General features: G+C 39.9%; 1 protein-coding gene across 2 annotated transcripts in view; it reads left to right on the top strand.

Annotated features, from left to right (window-relative positions):
- MME (membrane metalloendopeptidase) overlaps positions 1–6,427 on the top strand; it is a 95,726-nt gene extending 89,299 nt beyond the window's left edge. For both annotated transcript variants that reach the window (XM_004379174.2, XM_004379173.2), the window contains exons 21-23: positions 1,603–1,698; positions 2,053–2,129; positions 6,128–6,427. In XM_004379174.2, the coding sequence (XP_004379231.1) occupies positions 1,603–1,698; positions 2,053–2,129; positions 6,128–6,227 (273 nt within the window). In that variant the 3' untranslated portion in view covers positions 6,228–6,427. The remainder of the gene's footprint in view (positions 1–1,602; positions 1,699–2,052; positions 2,130–6,127) is intronic.
- The last annotated feature ends 8,666 nt before the right edge of the window (positions 6,428–15,093 follow it).

The raw sequence follows: 15,093 nt of genomic DNA, 5'->3' as shown, positions 1-15,093 counted from the left end.
CCTCCCCTCTCCTCTCCTCTCCTCCCCTCCCTTCTCCTCTCCTCTCCTTTCTTCTTCTCTGCTCTCCTCTCCTCTCCTCTCCTGTCCTGTGCAGTTCCTTCTCTGCAACTCAAAGAGTCCCCTGGGCTCCACCTGGGCTTTCCCTCCCTATATCATGATCTGAAAACTCTCTCAAGACCATAAGCTGGGGCAATTGTAGGGCTCACCTTGTTTGTTTACATCTCTCAGGGATCATTCTCTTTTCTCCATGATGTCCAGTGTCATGCAAACTGTTGTTTCATATATTTTGTCCATTTTTTGGTTGTTTCAGACAAGAGATAAATTCAATTCCTATCACTTCATCTTGGCTGGAGGCAGAAGGCATTGGCACTCATAATACTCCCATTGGTGATTCTAATATACAACCAGATTGAGAATCCCTGCTGAAAAAGAGCCAGCCAAAATCTGGGTTGATGGTGCTTCCATGGGGGTCCTTACCTACAGCAAGTGCAGAACTGAAACGAGCAATCTACACTTGTGCACATATTTCATTATACTTTGAAAATACGTGAAATCATAACATGTACTGACCTATCCCAGTGTCGCATTGTGAACTGCCTAAGGGGGAGCAGCTCCAAGCCTTCCCCATGTCCACAGCATTTTCACATACTAGGAATACCCTCAATGAGATGGATTGACTCAGTGGCTGCAACAATGGGCTCAAACATAGCAACAATTGTGAGGATGGCGCAGGACTGGGCGTGTTTCGTCCTGTTGTACACGGGGTCGCTATGAGTCGGAACCAACTCAACAGCACCTAACAAGAGCAACAACAGAGACTCAGTAAATCTGTGTCGAAGAGGAATAGGAAGAAATGAAATATATCTTCTGAACATCTAATTGTTCACTTTCCTTTCTATTAAATTATAAGTGACGCATCTCAAAAGTTTGCTGTCAATCCCTTTCTTAAGTATATTTAGTAGAGGTAAACTACATGTTTCAGTACTGTAGATAAATCCTTAAGAATAAAGAATATTTTCTGATATTTAAGTAAGTTAAATTCCTGCCTCCCAACGTAACTGAAGTTCAGTCTATTTTGTCCTGTTTTTAGGAAATCAGAATTGTTCCTTATCCTTAGAATCATAGGATACTAGGCCTCTAAAGGATATCAAGAGAATCTCTTGACTTTTGGCAAGAATTACTCAAACTGTCCAAGGCTGGTATGAATCTCTTTTGCTAAGAGTATTAACCAAGCTAAATACGGCGGTTGCAAACTCCCTTGGCAATCCATTTCTCCAACTGGCAGGACTTACCCATCTATTTATAGAACAACATTTAGAGAAGTTTGTCAGCACTTATTTAATGTCATTCATTCATTCAAGTGACATTTATTGATCATGTGACATGTGCCAGACTCATCTCCTAATCAGTATGCTGTTCTTTTCAGAAATTCGAGTTATTCTTTCTAATTTGTGAAATAGTATTGGGTTGCCATATCTAAATGTCTTATTATGGTGACTGTCATATAAAAGGTTAACTATTTGATTACATGGTCTTTTGAATAGGTTTATATATAAGTTTTGAAATTATAAATATCATGTTTCTATTTCATTAACTGCCTAGGCTTATCAAAATTATGTCAAAAAGAATGGTGAGGAAAAATTACTTCCTGGACTTGACCTAAACCACAAACAGCTGTTCTTCTTGAACTTTGCCCAGGTATTGTATCTTTCTTGATTGATAGATATGAAAATTTTTTTGAGTTACAATTTCACAGTGAGTTAGATATTGCATGCTGAGTTTTCTTGTTTTAATCAATTGCGACATAGCGCTTGACTAGCTTTCATTGTGTATAACAGACTGTCAGATCATATTAATGATAAATAATTATGTTCCTGGTTATCTATCATTGAACATTATTTGAAGAGTAAATAGTTGAGGAATACAGCATTCCAATTAAATTTCTAAAGTGGGAAGTTTGTTTTCCCACCAGCTTGACCAAGTAAAACCCAAAGAAATAATCCTTGATCTAACCTGGGATCACCGTTTTGCTTTTTCTTCTTCTATCCCTAGGTGTGGTGTGGGACCTACAGGCCAGAATATGCCGTCAACTCCATTAAAACAGATGTGCACAGCCCAGGCAATTTCAGGTGTGTGGGTATGAACAACGGCCATGGTGTTCCTGTATTGGCTCCATTACAGCCAGATTTGGAATTTGGCTCCTTCTAACTAAGGTTGTATAGCATTTGGAAATGCAGTGTTTTTCTTTGAGGGTCAAAGATAGGATCAACAGAACATGTCAGGGTAAAATGTCATGTTTACACAAGAATAGCTGATTGCTGTGATTGTTCTTATCCTCAGAATAGATGTGAACCCGGTGCAGTGCTTGGTGGATTCCGACAAAGATGTCACCCCAGAACTGTAGCACAGAGACATAGAGGCTGTGAGTGGTTTAAGCGTAGAACCAATGAGTAGCTGTTCCAGAGAAAGATTTCCCATCAACTTATGGAGAAACTTCCTACTAGAGGTTGTCCAGCATGCAATAGGGTTATTCCCAAAGCTCCAGGAGAGAATGCAGTGAGGCAGAGGAAACGCTGTCAAGTGGCTGGAGAAAAATGCTCCACAAAGTAAGAAGTTTGAGTTAGAAGATATCTAAAGTCCTTTCCAAATTAGAAAATCTTAGAGAACGAGGGATTGAAAGAGAATCACTCTGACCAACATTTGAATATTAAATTCTAGATCCCTATATAGCTACATGTGAAATTAATAAGTAAGCACAAGTAAGCCCGTGCTTACCTTGCCTATTGGATAGTCTGCTCCTGGTGGGAATCGACTCAACTGCAATCAGTTATTATATAGTGTGTGTTTGAAACTTATTTTTAGATAAAGGAGGTACAGACAGTGTAATAATGCTTTGGACTTTGCAACATTCTATGTTAGCTGACAGTGAAAGACTTTTTGTCCTTTCTTACATTCTGCGCGTGGTTCAGAATGTCAAGAGCTGATTGTTGATTAAGTAACATGTAGGTGTTAAGTAGTAACTGTTTTTGACCTTCAATTTTAAACTAAAAAGAGTATTTCATTATAAATATGTACAATTATTTTTAACTTTAATTTTCTTTGTTCTGGCCTGAAAGATGCCCCTTTGTGATTATTTTTCATTCATAATAAGAGAAGTATTGTGGTATTTTTTTTCTAAAGGGCAAATAGCATGCCAACCTTTTGTCAAGGAAATTACTATTTTCTCTGGAGGTAGAGGGATTTCCTTGGCAAAAGGTTGAGGTTACATTTAGTTTTGGAAACAGGCTGCTTCCTGACTATACAAAGTGGGACACATTTTTTAAAGAACCTTAAAAGCTAACAGATATTAAGTTACTATTCAAAAATTATGCTTGGTGGTTTATGTAGAAATATTTCTGAAATAAAAGGAGATTTCATAAACTTGTGCTTAAATAGGCAGTTTTAAAAACAAAACACAAAATATGCTACATATAAAGATTAGTACATACAACACATTTGTTAGCTCTAACCTATAATTGTTTTATTCTTCCCTAACTAACACCTTATGTGTTTTAAAATAAACTTCTAAAATTTTTGGTATTCAAAAAGATTTTTTTCCCTTTATATTCTAGAAATTGAATCCATGGTTTAAAGCATCAACTTCTTTTGGGAAACCCAGTTTTTGATAAGCCATCTACAGTCGCTCCAGGGAATGGTTATTTGTTATGAAAAAATTTACTAAAATCGATAAATGTGTTCCTAAAGTTATTCAGATGCAATGTTTCTATATAACATGAGGATTTGACCATTTTTATGGCAAATCCAAGTAGACAAAATGGTACCAATGCTACCTAAATTGTAATGGTGCTGACTTAGATACTTTGATTGCTCAACATTGCCTTCCAGTCTGAAAAAAGGGGTACTTTATAGGACTAACGTCATTTCACAATGCATGACATGTTTTTCCACAGCTTAGTTTTTAATATTTTTGAAAGAATATTATTTCTGGTATTTTATGCAGACATTTTCAAGTACTATGGCCTTTTTGTACTTTCCATTTTTATGATCTAGGTCATACTTAGGTTAAGCCCTCTTTGAAATACCAGTGCTTCCTCCATTTACTTTAAATATTAGCATTGGTTTCCGATACCTTAATAAATATCAGTATGAATTTTGATGAGCCTTATGAAATTCCTATTAATACCTGTTAATCATTACCCGATACCTAGAAATCTGTTCAGGCATTTATTTCTTCACGAATTTGTAATGCAACATATGCTGGTCAATGTAAGTTTACTTGTAAAGAATCTTGAAAATTAATTAATGATAAGGATTGGATAGTTAATTCCTGAATGATAGCCAACTTCACAGCCAAGTCATTCCTTTAAAGGAAGTAACCAAAGGGCGTTCAAGGGCCCATGTATTGCAAAAAGCTCAAGTAATTTAAAAATACAGTTAATTGCAGGCAGAAGTGGTCAGATATGCTCTATCATATAAAGGCCATTCTTGGTCACATAATGTTAAACTCCATATCTCTTTGATATTTTGAACACAAGGGATTATTTGCCAAAGTAATAAAAGCCTTTATTGCCTTCTGTTATTACACACACAAGCACGAGAACTACATAGTTTTCATATAGCCTGAAATTCATGTAAGTCCTCTGTGTAATATTAATACAAGACAGTCTGTCTCTTGGAGAAACAATTCATTTTATTAATAATGTATCTATTTTCAAGGTAGATTATTTGTATCATCCGTCCAAAGATTTGACGTATGAACAACCAAACAGTAATTAGAGTCCTAGGAAAATGCATGAAATCCGGGTGTGTTGGTGACGTGATTATTCAGAATCAGATTATCTAAGTGACATCTGGAGATGGAAAGAGATGACAGAGAGCTGAAGCCCTTAGCCTGAGTGTCCCTACATCCGCTGACTCCCAGCGGTGCTTTATGTAGACTTTCTGTGAGGTTTCCTTTTTGTTTTGTTTTAATTTCTTTACTGGTTTTAGGAGACATGTAGTATTAAGTCATGGGTTTGGACATTTTTACTGAAGTATTTGTCCCCACATAACTACCTAAGACACTATCCTTTGAAAAAATGTGACAAAATAAAGGCAAAATTGCATCTGTGCCCGTCAATAACTCGGAAATATGTGCCCTGACAGTCTGGCAGCTTGCTTCTCGGGACAAGGGACACTTAGGCCAATGTGATAACCAGCCCCCAGCTAGTGCGTAGGGCTTCCTGAATTGGGAAGGGGACTGGGTTAAATGAAGTGAAAGCCTTCTCCAACTCGAACCTAGAACCTTGAACCTAGAACCTAAAAGACCAATGCAAATCCCTGATGTCTAAGATCTTTTAATTCCTACGTATATGATCACTCTTGACAGTTGATCAGGATCAAGTCAACAAATACCTATTTAAAGCCTATTTGCTATCGTGTGAGCCCTTACAAGATAAAGTGAGATATGATATTTTTACTCTTTGACAAAAACTCTTCGCAACAGCAACTTCAAATATGAATTATTTGTTTATTTTAAAAACATGTATAGAATAGAATTCCTGGGTGGCTCAAACTGTTAAGGGCTTGACTGCTAGCTAAAAGGTTGGCAGTTTGAACTCACCCAGAGGCACCTTGAGAGACAGGCTTGGCAATTTGCTTCTGAAAGGTCACAGCCTTGAAAACCTTATGGAGCAGTTCTGCTCTGCTCACATGAGGTCGCCATGAGTGGGAATTGACTCGTCAGCAACCAGCAACAACCAGAGAGTGTTTATAGATTATCAACTCCCCATGACAACCTATTATTACTGTTAGTATATGCATTTTATAGTTAAGGAAACTGAGGCACAGAGAGCTTAAATAAATATAACTCAAAACCATGATTTGAACGGTGCAGTCTGGCTGGAGGATGTGTGCTCTTAACTCCCACACTGTGTTACATAGACTCCACTGTATATACTTTTCCTTTAATGGATTCTGTTAATGAGAAGGGACACCATCATTCTAGCAGTTTAAATTCATTTTTCTTTTTAAGCTGTAAATTCCACATTCTCTCACTTGGTCTGCACAGAGGGACTCTATAGGGCTCTGAAGTGGTGTGAACACGGGTTGCAAATGCTGACGGTGAACTTTTTTGTTTGTTTTGAAGGATTATTGGGACTTTGCAGAACTCCGCTGAGTTTTCAGAAGTCTTTAATTGCCCTAAGAAGACATACATGAATCCAGAAAAGAAATGTCAGATGTGGTGATCCTCAGGAGAAGCTGTGTAGCCCTTGGCTAGACTTGCCAGCACCCCAGAAATGAGGAGTTCTCTGTCTGAAACAAAGCGGGCCATGGAGACCACCGTAATTACTTGGGGGTGGTTAACAGAGATGAGAGGACCTCAAAAATGATAACTGCTTTTGAATTTTAATAAAAGCCAAGTTAGTTATCTTGGAAAGCGTGCGGAAAGAGGAGGCCGCCTAATGTCTGTCAAATCAATCACTTCTCACTGTGTAAATAATGCTTCATTTCTACAGATGACATTCCCGTTTATTTCTGTTTCTCATCTGGTCTACCAGTTTGATGTTGTCGCTTGGAAACAGTGTTTCCTACTTGTGGATGCCGACTGGGATTTCTAATCAAAGGGAGAAAGAAGACATTGAAGATTAGTGGGGCCAGGAAACCAGAAGCCGTGTGGAGACCTGAGTGTGAAAAACACATCGCCTAAGTTCTGGCTTTTTACTTTTATTTAGAACATTTACGCTCCTTCCAAACCCTTCCAAAGAATTCTTACACACATTGGGGCCCTGGGGCTTACGTAGTTTTGAACTAATTTTGCCGATTATCAGTTGCTGATTTTAAGATCATTTTGTTTTAAGCACTCTTAGGACAAAAATGAACACCTAAAACTGTTTGTCTTGTACCTGCTTTGACTGATGTTGAGATTCTTAAGGCCCCCTGCAATTTTCTAAGAATTTATTTCTCATCATCTCTCAAAACTTGGTCTTTTTAAGGGATTTATAGTAACGTATAAATAATAATTTTCATATTTAATTATTAAGTACATGTATGACAAAGTAACTGTTATTATAGTTAATCATTGAATATTGACGTTTTGGGTAGAGTTCTTTACTCCGAGATACATCGTTATGAACCAAGTTCTATAAAGTGATGTACAGATGAAGATTTGAGACTTTTTAAACTTATAAATCATATTGATGAAAAGCTTTAAGCACAAACTTTGGGTTTAAAAAATGCCATTGGACGGTTGTCTAGACATATGTAATACTTGCGGTTTGCAAGCAGGATTTTAAAATTAAGTCTATCCCCGAGGGTGGCTGTGGTAAAAGGGCAAAGCTGCATCCATGTAGCTCCAGGTCTCCTTATTTTTTCACATTTGTCATCTGATAGAAATATTTTGATAATAAATTCAGGTTGTGACCTAGCACCCACTAAGCTTTCCGTGCCAGCCGTCTAGCTTTGGAAAGGGCATTTCTGAATAGAAATGGGGGGCCTCGGCACCTCCAGATGGACCTGCTTCTAGAGTTTGGACTTGCGGAGAGTTCTGGAAGGGGAGTGTCTAGTCCCTGGTGGGAGATCATCTCTGGAGGGTCTTCTGCTCCTCTTTTCCTGTTCCGTTGTCTAGTTCAGTGCATTTCATTACTGAAGATGTTACAAAAGAGGCACATCTCCAAAAATGCTTACTTTTTCCAGACACAACATAGTGAGGGAATTTCTATCCAAAATAAGGGTGTTGATTTTCCTGCCTCTTGAAATATGTCCATTTACCATTTAAAAAAAAAAAAAAAAAGGTTATTGAAATATACATAGAAAAACTGTATAAAGCATAAGGGTACAATTTTCTCCAACTGAGCATAGGCCTGCAACCAGCACCTACAAGTAGAGTGTTGCTAGCACCCTAGAAGCCCTCCTCATCCTCTTTCCAGGCACTTCCCTCCTCCAAGGGCAACTGCTATCCTGACTTTTATCTAACACCATACGTTAGCTTCGCCTGTTAGCGTCCTTCATGTAAGTGGGATCAGCCAGTGTGTATTCTTTTCCGTCTAGCTCCTTCCACTCAGCGTCACGTTTGTGAGATGCGTCTATATTGTTGCATTTAGCTGTGGCTCATTCATTCTCACTGCTGAATAATATTCTGCTGTGTGACTATACTACAATTTACCCATCCTGTTGTTGACGGGCACTTGAGAAGTTTCCGGTGTGTGGCTATTACAAATAGCACAACTATGAGCATGGTTGCACATTACTATCTTTTTAACTTGAGACTTTAATGGACTTGTTTCCCCAACTTCTTCCTAAAATCATTATAAATATTGGAAATATAGTTTCAAACTAAGCACGGATATCATTACCTTTTCCCCCTTTTATCACCACCGCCATTATCATGGATAAAGTAGACTTAGGTCTATATTTCCTTAAAACAAATGTTCAATGTGTCGAAGTAATGTAAGTAGTTGGCGCCATAGGAGCTGCCAGCTATGAAGACCAACCATCTGTGAGCTATTTAATTCCCATCCCATCAGACTAGATGAAGAGCCAGAAGTGAAGTAGCTCTTTAAACCATCAGGCTCCCATCCCTAGGGAAGGACTTCGGGGAAAATTTCTGGGAAGGAAAATTTCCAGTGCCTGAATCCCCTGTCTTTATAAATACAAGATTTTCTGGGGCCAGGGATAGACCCAAGTCAGAACACCAACACCTCCCCACTCTTCACACATGCAGACATCACTAATTAATTGTACATGGTGCTCTTTCTTGAGTTGTATGGGGTTTTATGATCCCTCTCAATCTAGCACTTTAGGTAGCATTGTCAATCATTTGGAGTTGTCATGTCAAATAAGACCCATCTGTAACCTTACTCATATATCCATTGACCATGGCCGAGTTCTGATCAAGGGAAGTGTTTAGAAGCTGACATAGCAAGGGATGAAGTAGCTTATACTCAGAAGCTGGTGGAACTCAGGGAAGGACATAGTAAAAAGTTCTCGGCAACACGCATTGGTAAGGAGTCTGCTTCCATGCTGAATTGTCCGTATGGGTTCAAGGTGTAAAGGATGCAATCCTTGGAGAACAGTCTTGTTCTGGTCTCATTCTGCCACTATTGACAAGATAGCCTTGGGCATCTGCTTTTCCGTCTGACAGAAAAAAGAATTAGGTTCTATCAGTGGTTCTCAGCAAGAGAAGAATTATGTATGTGTCCAGTGCTGCCTTCCCCTTAATCTGTCCCCCCAGAAAGAACTACTAAACAAGATAATCTCCAAACTTCTTCCTGAGTCCATAGAGACCACATTTTAATCCAGAGGACAAGGGCCAAAGCTTTATCCAGTGGGTCTGTGCCGTTAATGTTAGGCATTTGGATGGGCCAAATCTTGCCTGTTTTTTCAAAAGCCTTTATCATTCCTGGAGCCCTGGTGGCATAGTGGTTAAGAGCTCGGCTGCTAACCAAAAGGTCAGCAGTTTGAATCCACCAGCCGCTCCTTGGAAACCCTATGGGGCTGTTCTTCTCTGTCCTCTAGGGTTGTTGTGAGTGGAAATCGACTTGACCGCAATGGTTTTGGGTTTTTATTGGTTGTAACATTCTTATAGATGGAGTTCTCAAAGTAGAAAGTACCTGTTAGTTTGTAAAGAAAGTAAGACTCCACCTGAGAATGATGGATAATCAGAACTTTTATGTCTTAAAAAAAAAAAGGCAAAAATTTTACACTATGGCTTTTTTGCCTAGTCAGCTCTGTTCCAGTCACCCCTATTTAAGCCCCATCCCATTTATAGCTTCACAGAATGTTCAGGTCAAATGGAGCTGTTTTCTGTGTAACATTACACTTCCTGCGCGCTTACAACGTGAATCTTTTCAAATGGCCTAGCATGAACTATTTTACCAGTGCGCTCTTGTTTTCACCACCACCTTCTTCCAAAGATACCATCGTTGTGTTTTTTTTTTATTTGTTTTCAAAAGTTAAGGGAGAAGGTTGCCAAATGGTATAGGGAGCCATAAGCATAGCCAGATGACAGGCAGACGCCCGAAGTGTTTTTATGCACTGTCTTCTGGGCTGAGGGCTTGACTTTTGACTGATAAGGTGAAGAGAAGGGCCTCACATGACTGGCATCAAAAAGGCACATGTTTATTGCATACTAATCTTTAACAATGGATCCCTGGTGGTGCAGTGGTTAAGAGCTTGACTGCTAACCAGAAGGTCGGCAGTTCGAATCCACCAGCCTACTCCTTGGAAACTCCATGGGGCAGTTCTACTCTGTCCTATAGGGTCACTATGAGTCTTTAACAATGTTTTCCTAACTTCAACTCCTTTGTATTTTGCATTTCCTTTAAGATAGTGTCATTTTCAACTTCATGGCCAAAGAGCTGTGCATCTATTTTGTTTGACTACGCAGATCTTTTCATTTGTGCAAGGGAAGCTTGGCAGAAAAATGAGCATTGACCCTTGCCAGAAATAATGGTAAGCTCTCAACGTGGGCAGTGTAGAAAGATGGGGAAGCCTAGTCATTAGGACTAATTTCTGGACTTCAGATTTCCTTTCTACCCAGAACCTAACAATAATTTTCCCAGGGATCAGGCATATTAACATCTTACTCTACTCCTAAACATGGACTTGCTCTCATCTCCAATCTGGTCTTCTCAAATTACAGTAAATCCGTAAAGCTTACTCTATATCCAGGAAGACACAAATGGGGTCAAGTTCCTGGGTTATTGATTTTCTGGATGTAAATCCTTCAACACACATGCTGTGAATGCTCTGTTGTTGTTGTTAGGTGCCATCGAGTTGGTTCCAACTCATAGCGACCCTGTGTACCACGGAAGGAAACACTGCCCGGTCCTGCACCGTGTTGGCAATTGCTGTTATGCTTGAGCCCATTGTTGCAGCCACTGTGTCAATCCATCTCATTGAGTGTCTTCCTCTTTTGCTGACTCTGTACTTTACCAAGCATGATGTCCTTCTCTAAGGATTGATCCCTCCTGACAACATGTCCAAAGTACGTGAGACATAGTCTCGCCATCCTTGCTTCTAAGGAGCATTTTGATTATATAACTTTCAACCAGAATGCTCTACGTTCCCTAAAATATGGCATCAAAGATGTAATGCTCAGATGTTAGTGGCAGCCTTCTTTAGAGAACCAAAGAAATAAGGAGGAAAACCTAGATAGCTGAAAATATTTCAGCTTGTTCAATGAAAATACAGAAAGGATGCAATGTTGACTATGCGTTATGATTTCAGCTGTGTTAAAATAGCGTTGCATAGAAAAGGAGTGGAAGAATGTATGCCAAAAATTGCCAGACGGGACTCTGGCTCTTACAGGTGACGCTTGGGTCCCTTTTTATTGTTGTTGCTTGTTTCTCTGCATCTTCAATTTGTCTGTGATGGGAGAATATTGCTTTTTACCAGTCCTTTAAAAAGGTTGTTGGAGAGGAAAGAGGATGGAAGGGAGAGGAATGAGGGAAACAATGAGCGAAAAAAGAGAAATATACTTCCCCTTTGTTAATTTATTGAAGAAGCTATTCAGTTTGATGTTTCAGGCAACTTAGACCCAAGGAGTCCTGTGCGTAGATATTGGTCAGAAGGCTGACCGAGACAGGTCCGATCTCATGGTTTATGAGGTAGCTTTGACACACTGGTTAATAAAGAGCAAGGGAATCTGATGGACCTTTCTCTGACTGCTGGGAGTCGGGGTGGTTCTGTGAGAACAAGGCATGTGCTCTAGAGTGTTGATTTATTTATTCTGAAAATGCTAAAGGTTAACTGATCTGGCCACACTCCCTCATCTGGTCTCCCCCTAGACAAAACCCTGACGTTCGGGAAACCCTGACCAAGGGTAGGCATCAGCCTACAGCTGTGAAACAGAAGTCAGTAGATTAGGCATGATCAGACCTAGACAGTTGGCCTGGTGGGCACCATGCTCTACCTGGTGGTCAGATGTTAAAATTCAGGGGTTGCCTGGGGAGGAGGCAGCGGGTGCAGCTAATCCCAGGCGAGTCACTGCTTGTTGCCGTCAGTTGATTTCGACTCATAGCAGCTCACTGCTCATGTGTGCTTCTATTTGTCAAGACTTTGGTTTGCAAGTGCAAAAATCAAACCCACTAGTTTAGCCCAAACTGGAAATTTTGTTGATCCCATTAGCAGATGTGGGGTGGGTATGAGTAACTGGCCTTCTTTCCATGTGACCACACTGTCGTGGACTGACTTTGTCCACAAGAAAGCTGTGATGGTCAATCACACACAGATTCTCAGCTTCCCTTCCCAGAATCCAGGCTTCTCACTGTCATCCACACTTGACAAACCCCTGAAAAAAACTGGCCCGTTTTGGAAACATGCCCACCCTAATGGATAAGGCTGTCTGTTGTGGGGAGGTGTAGAAATTCTGATCCTTGATCCCGTGCGGAATTGGGAAGGGTGGTTTCCCAAAAGAAGAAAAGCACCCCTGCCGGAAGAAATGAAAAGAAGATAGATGTCCACACCACCAGTAAGTTATATTTAAGGAAATTAAGTCAATGGTGGGAAGGAAGAGATATAATATGTGTTGAGTATTTATGGTAAGCCAGGCACATAATTTAGGTTGTTTGTAGAAATTTTCCATTTAAGACACCTAACCTGTGAGGTCAGCATCATTATCCCCATTTTACAGATATTGTGGAGCCCTGGTGGCAAAGTGGTTAAGAGCTACAGCTACTAATCAAAAGATCAGCAGTTTGAATCCACCAGCCGCTCCTTGGAAACCCTCTGGGGAAGTTCTACTCTGTCCTATAGGGTTGCTATGAGTTGGAATTGACTTGACAGCAACGGGGGGGAGGTTTACAGATACTGAATTTTAGTTTCAAAGAGGTTAACTGATTTGCCCAAATCCACATAGCACCTAACCAGGCTGAGGACCAAACCAAGGTAGGTTAAAGTCCAAAATCTGTATAAATTTACTATTAAAGGTCTCTACATCACGGTAAAATGCATTTTAGCCTACCAAAATCAACTCATTATTTGTGGCTAATAATTCCCAAAGCATCTACCTTTAAAGAAACACTAATGAAGAATAATGTAGTCTCCAATTTCTTCTGTTAGTGTATACAAGCCTTTGTTATTTTTAAAGAAACATTAGGTATTTTCAATAATTAATCAGTAAACATTTATTGAACAGCTGCCGTGTTCAAGGTACTACATTAGAAGCAAAAATAAAATTAGTTACAAAAGAAAAGTAATGTTCTTTGGCCAGCACTGCAGTTGTCCACTACGTCCATTCAGTTGTTGATTGGTCAAACCCTGGGCACCTTTTTAGGTGTGATTCGCCCTACTGGGCTCATTAAAACCAAACCAAACCAAACCCGTTCCCGTCGAGTCGATTCTGGCTCATAGCAACCCTATAGGACAGCATAGAACTGCCCCATAGGGTTTCCAAGGATCGGTTGGTGGATTTGAACTGCCGACCTTTTGGTTAGCAGCCAAGCTCTTAACCACTGCACCAATGTAAATTAATACAGTTGGCCTTTTAATATAGGACAGACTTTAAGGACATACCCCCAACACATTACGCAGCCAGATGGGTGTTCTGCCAAGCGATACAGGAAAAATAATAAGCAAAATTTGAGAATTCAGATCATTTTCCTAGCATGCCAAAGACATCCTGGAGGAATTAATACTTAAATTGCATTTGACAGCATAGATGATGAGATTTGGACAATTAGAAAAAGAGGCAAGGAAATATTCCAGCTGAAGGGTACCTCATATGCAAAATTAGGCAATAATGAGCAAAACTTACACAAGTCTGTGTAGTAATGCCAACTCTGGAAGGATGCAGCAGCCAAGAATATGAGATCTGAGTCTGTTGACGCAGTTACTCATTACGGACTGTTGGCTTTCTGACATCTCTTGACTTACCAAGAAAAGCCTTCCTTATTTATTCAGACAGCTTATGCTCTTATCAAAGGTTCCTCATTGTCATTCTACTTTGAAAAAAAGTTCTGAGCACTTCTTGCATTTGCTGGAAGTTGTGTGACAAGGATAAAATTTGTCCTATTCCTCGGAATTTAGAACTCGGCTCTTACTACAAGCCCTTTTCCAGTTTGCTGCACTGAGCAAATGCTAATTTCTCTGCACTTCCATTTTCTCAGAAATTAAAACTGGAGTTAGGATCAAGGCCTTCTCAAAACCAGAAGGGAGGTGAATGGAGTGTTTTGCAAACCAAACTCCCTGGAGAATGGTGGAAGGTATCAGAGTACAGATGAACTAGGGCTCAGTGTCCTGGAAAGCTGGATCTGAGAGAGCCACATAGACCCAGGGACACCCAGGTTCAAAGCCAAGGCCAGCCAAATGGCCACACAGCAAACATTTGCTCCTCTAAGCCTCTATTTCGTCCTCTTCAGAACAGTCATAATCACGGGCACCTCTCTGGGAAGAAGATTGTACCCACCCATTGCTGTCAAGTTGATTCTGACTCATAGTGACCCTAGAGGACAGAGTAGAACTTCCCCATAGGGTTTCTAAGGAGTGGCTGGTGAATTCGAACTGCCAACCTTTTGGTTAGCAGCCAAACTCTTAACCACTGCATCACCAGGGCTCTGGAGATTGTACCTGTTGCCAGTAAATTGTACTTTCGACTGCATTGGGATTTAATGCCTTGATGGTTACTTCTAACTTGGCTATGACACTAATTAAGCTCTGTGGGTCTTTAAGAACATAGGGCTTTGGCTAAAAGACCAGAATTTTGTTTTTGTTTTTACCATACAGCCAGTCCCCAGGTTACGAACGTTCAGCTTTCGTATAACCCATAGTTATGAACCAACCCCCTGTAAAGCCTATTATGTTAAAAATCCGAGGTACATGCGATGATCCGTAATGACAAATAGGCACTACTCTGTGACACGCGTCAAAATATTATTGCTGTAGTATTATGTTAAAGATGCTTTCGTGTGACTGGAAGTGTTTCTTTAATGTTTTTTATGCACAGAAAGGTACACTATATACCCTATACTAAGACAAACATTTGACTAACTGACATTAGATACGAATCATTCATACCTGTTCCGACTTACATACACGTTCCACTTAAAGACAGAAATGGAGCCTGTTCCTGATCTGGGGACCGCTTATATTGTCTTTTGTATTGCTCTAAGTGAC

This window comes from Trichechus manatus, unplaced genomic scaffold (genome assembly GCF_000243295.1).
Source record: "Trichechus manatus latirostris isolate Lorelei unplaced genomic scaffold, TriManLat1.0 scaffold00062, whole genome shotgun sequence".
NCBI lineage: Eukaryota > Metazoa > Chordata > Mammalia > Sirenia > Trichechidae > Trichechus > Trichechus manatus.
Note: the sequence above shows the minus strand (reverse complement) of the source record. Positions and strands in the feature narration are given on the sequence as shown.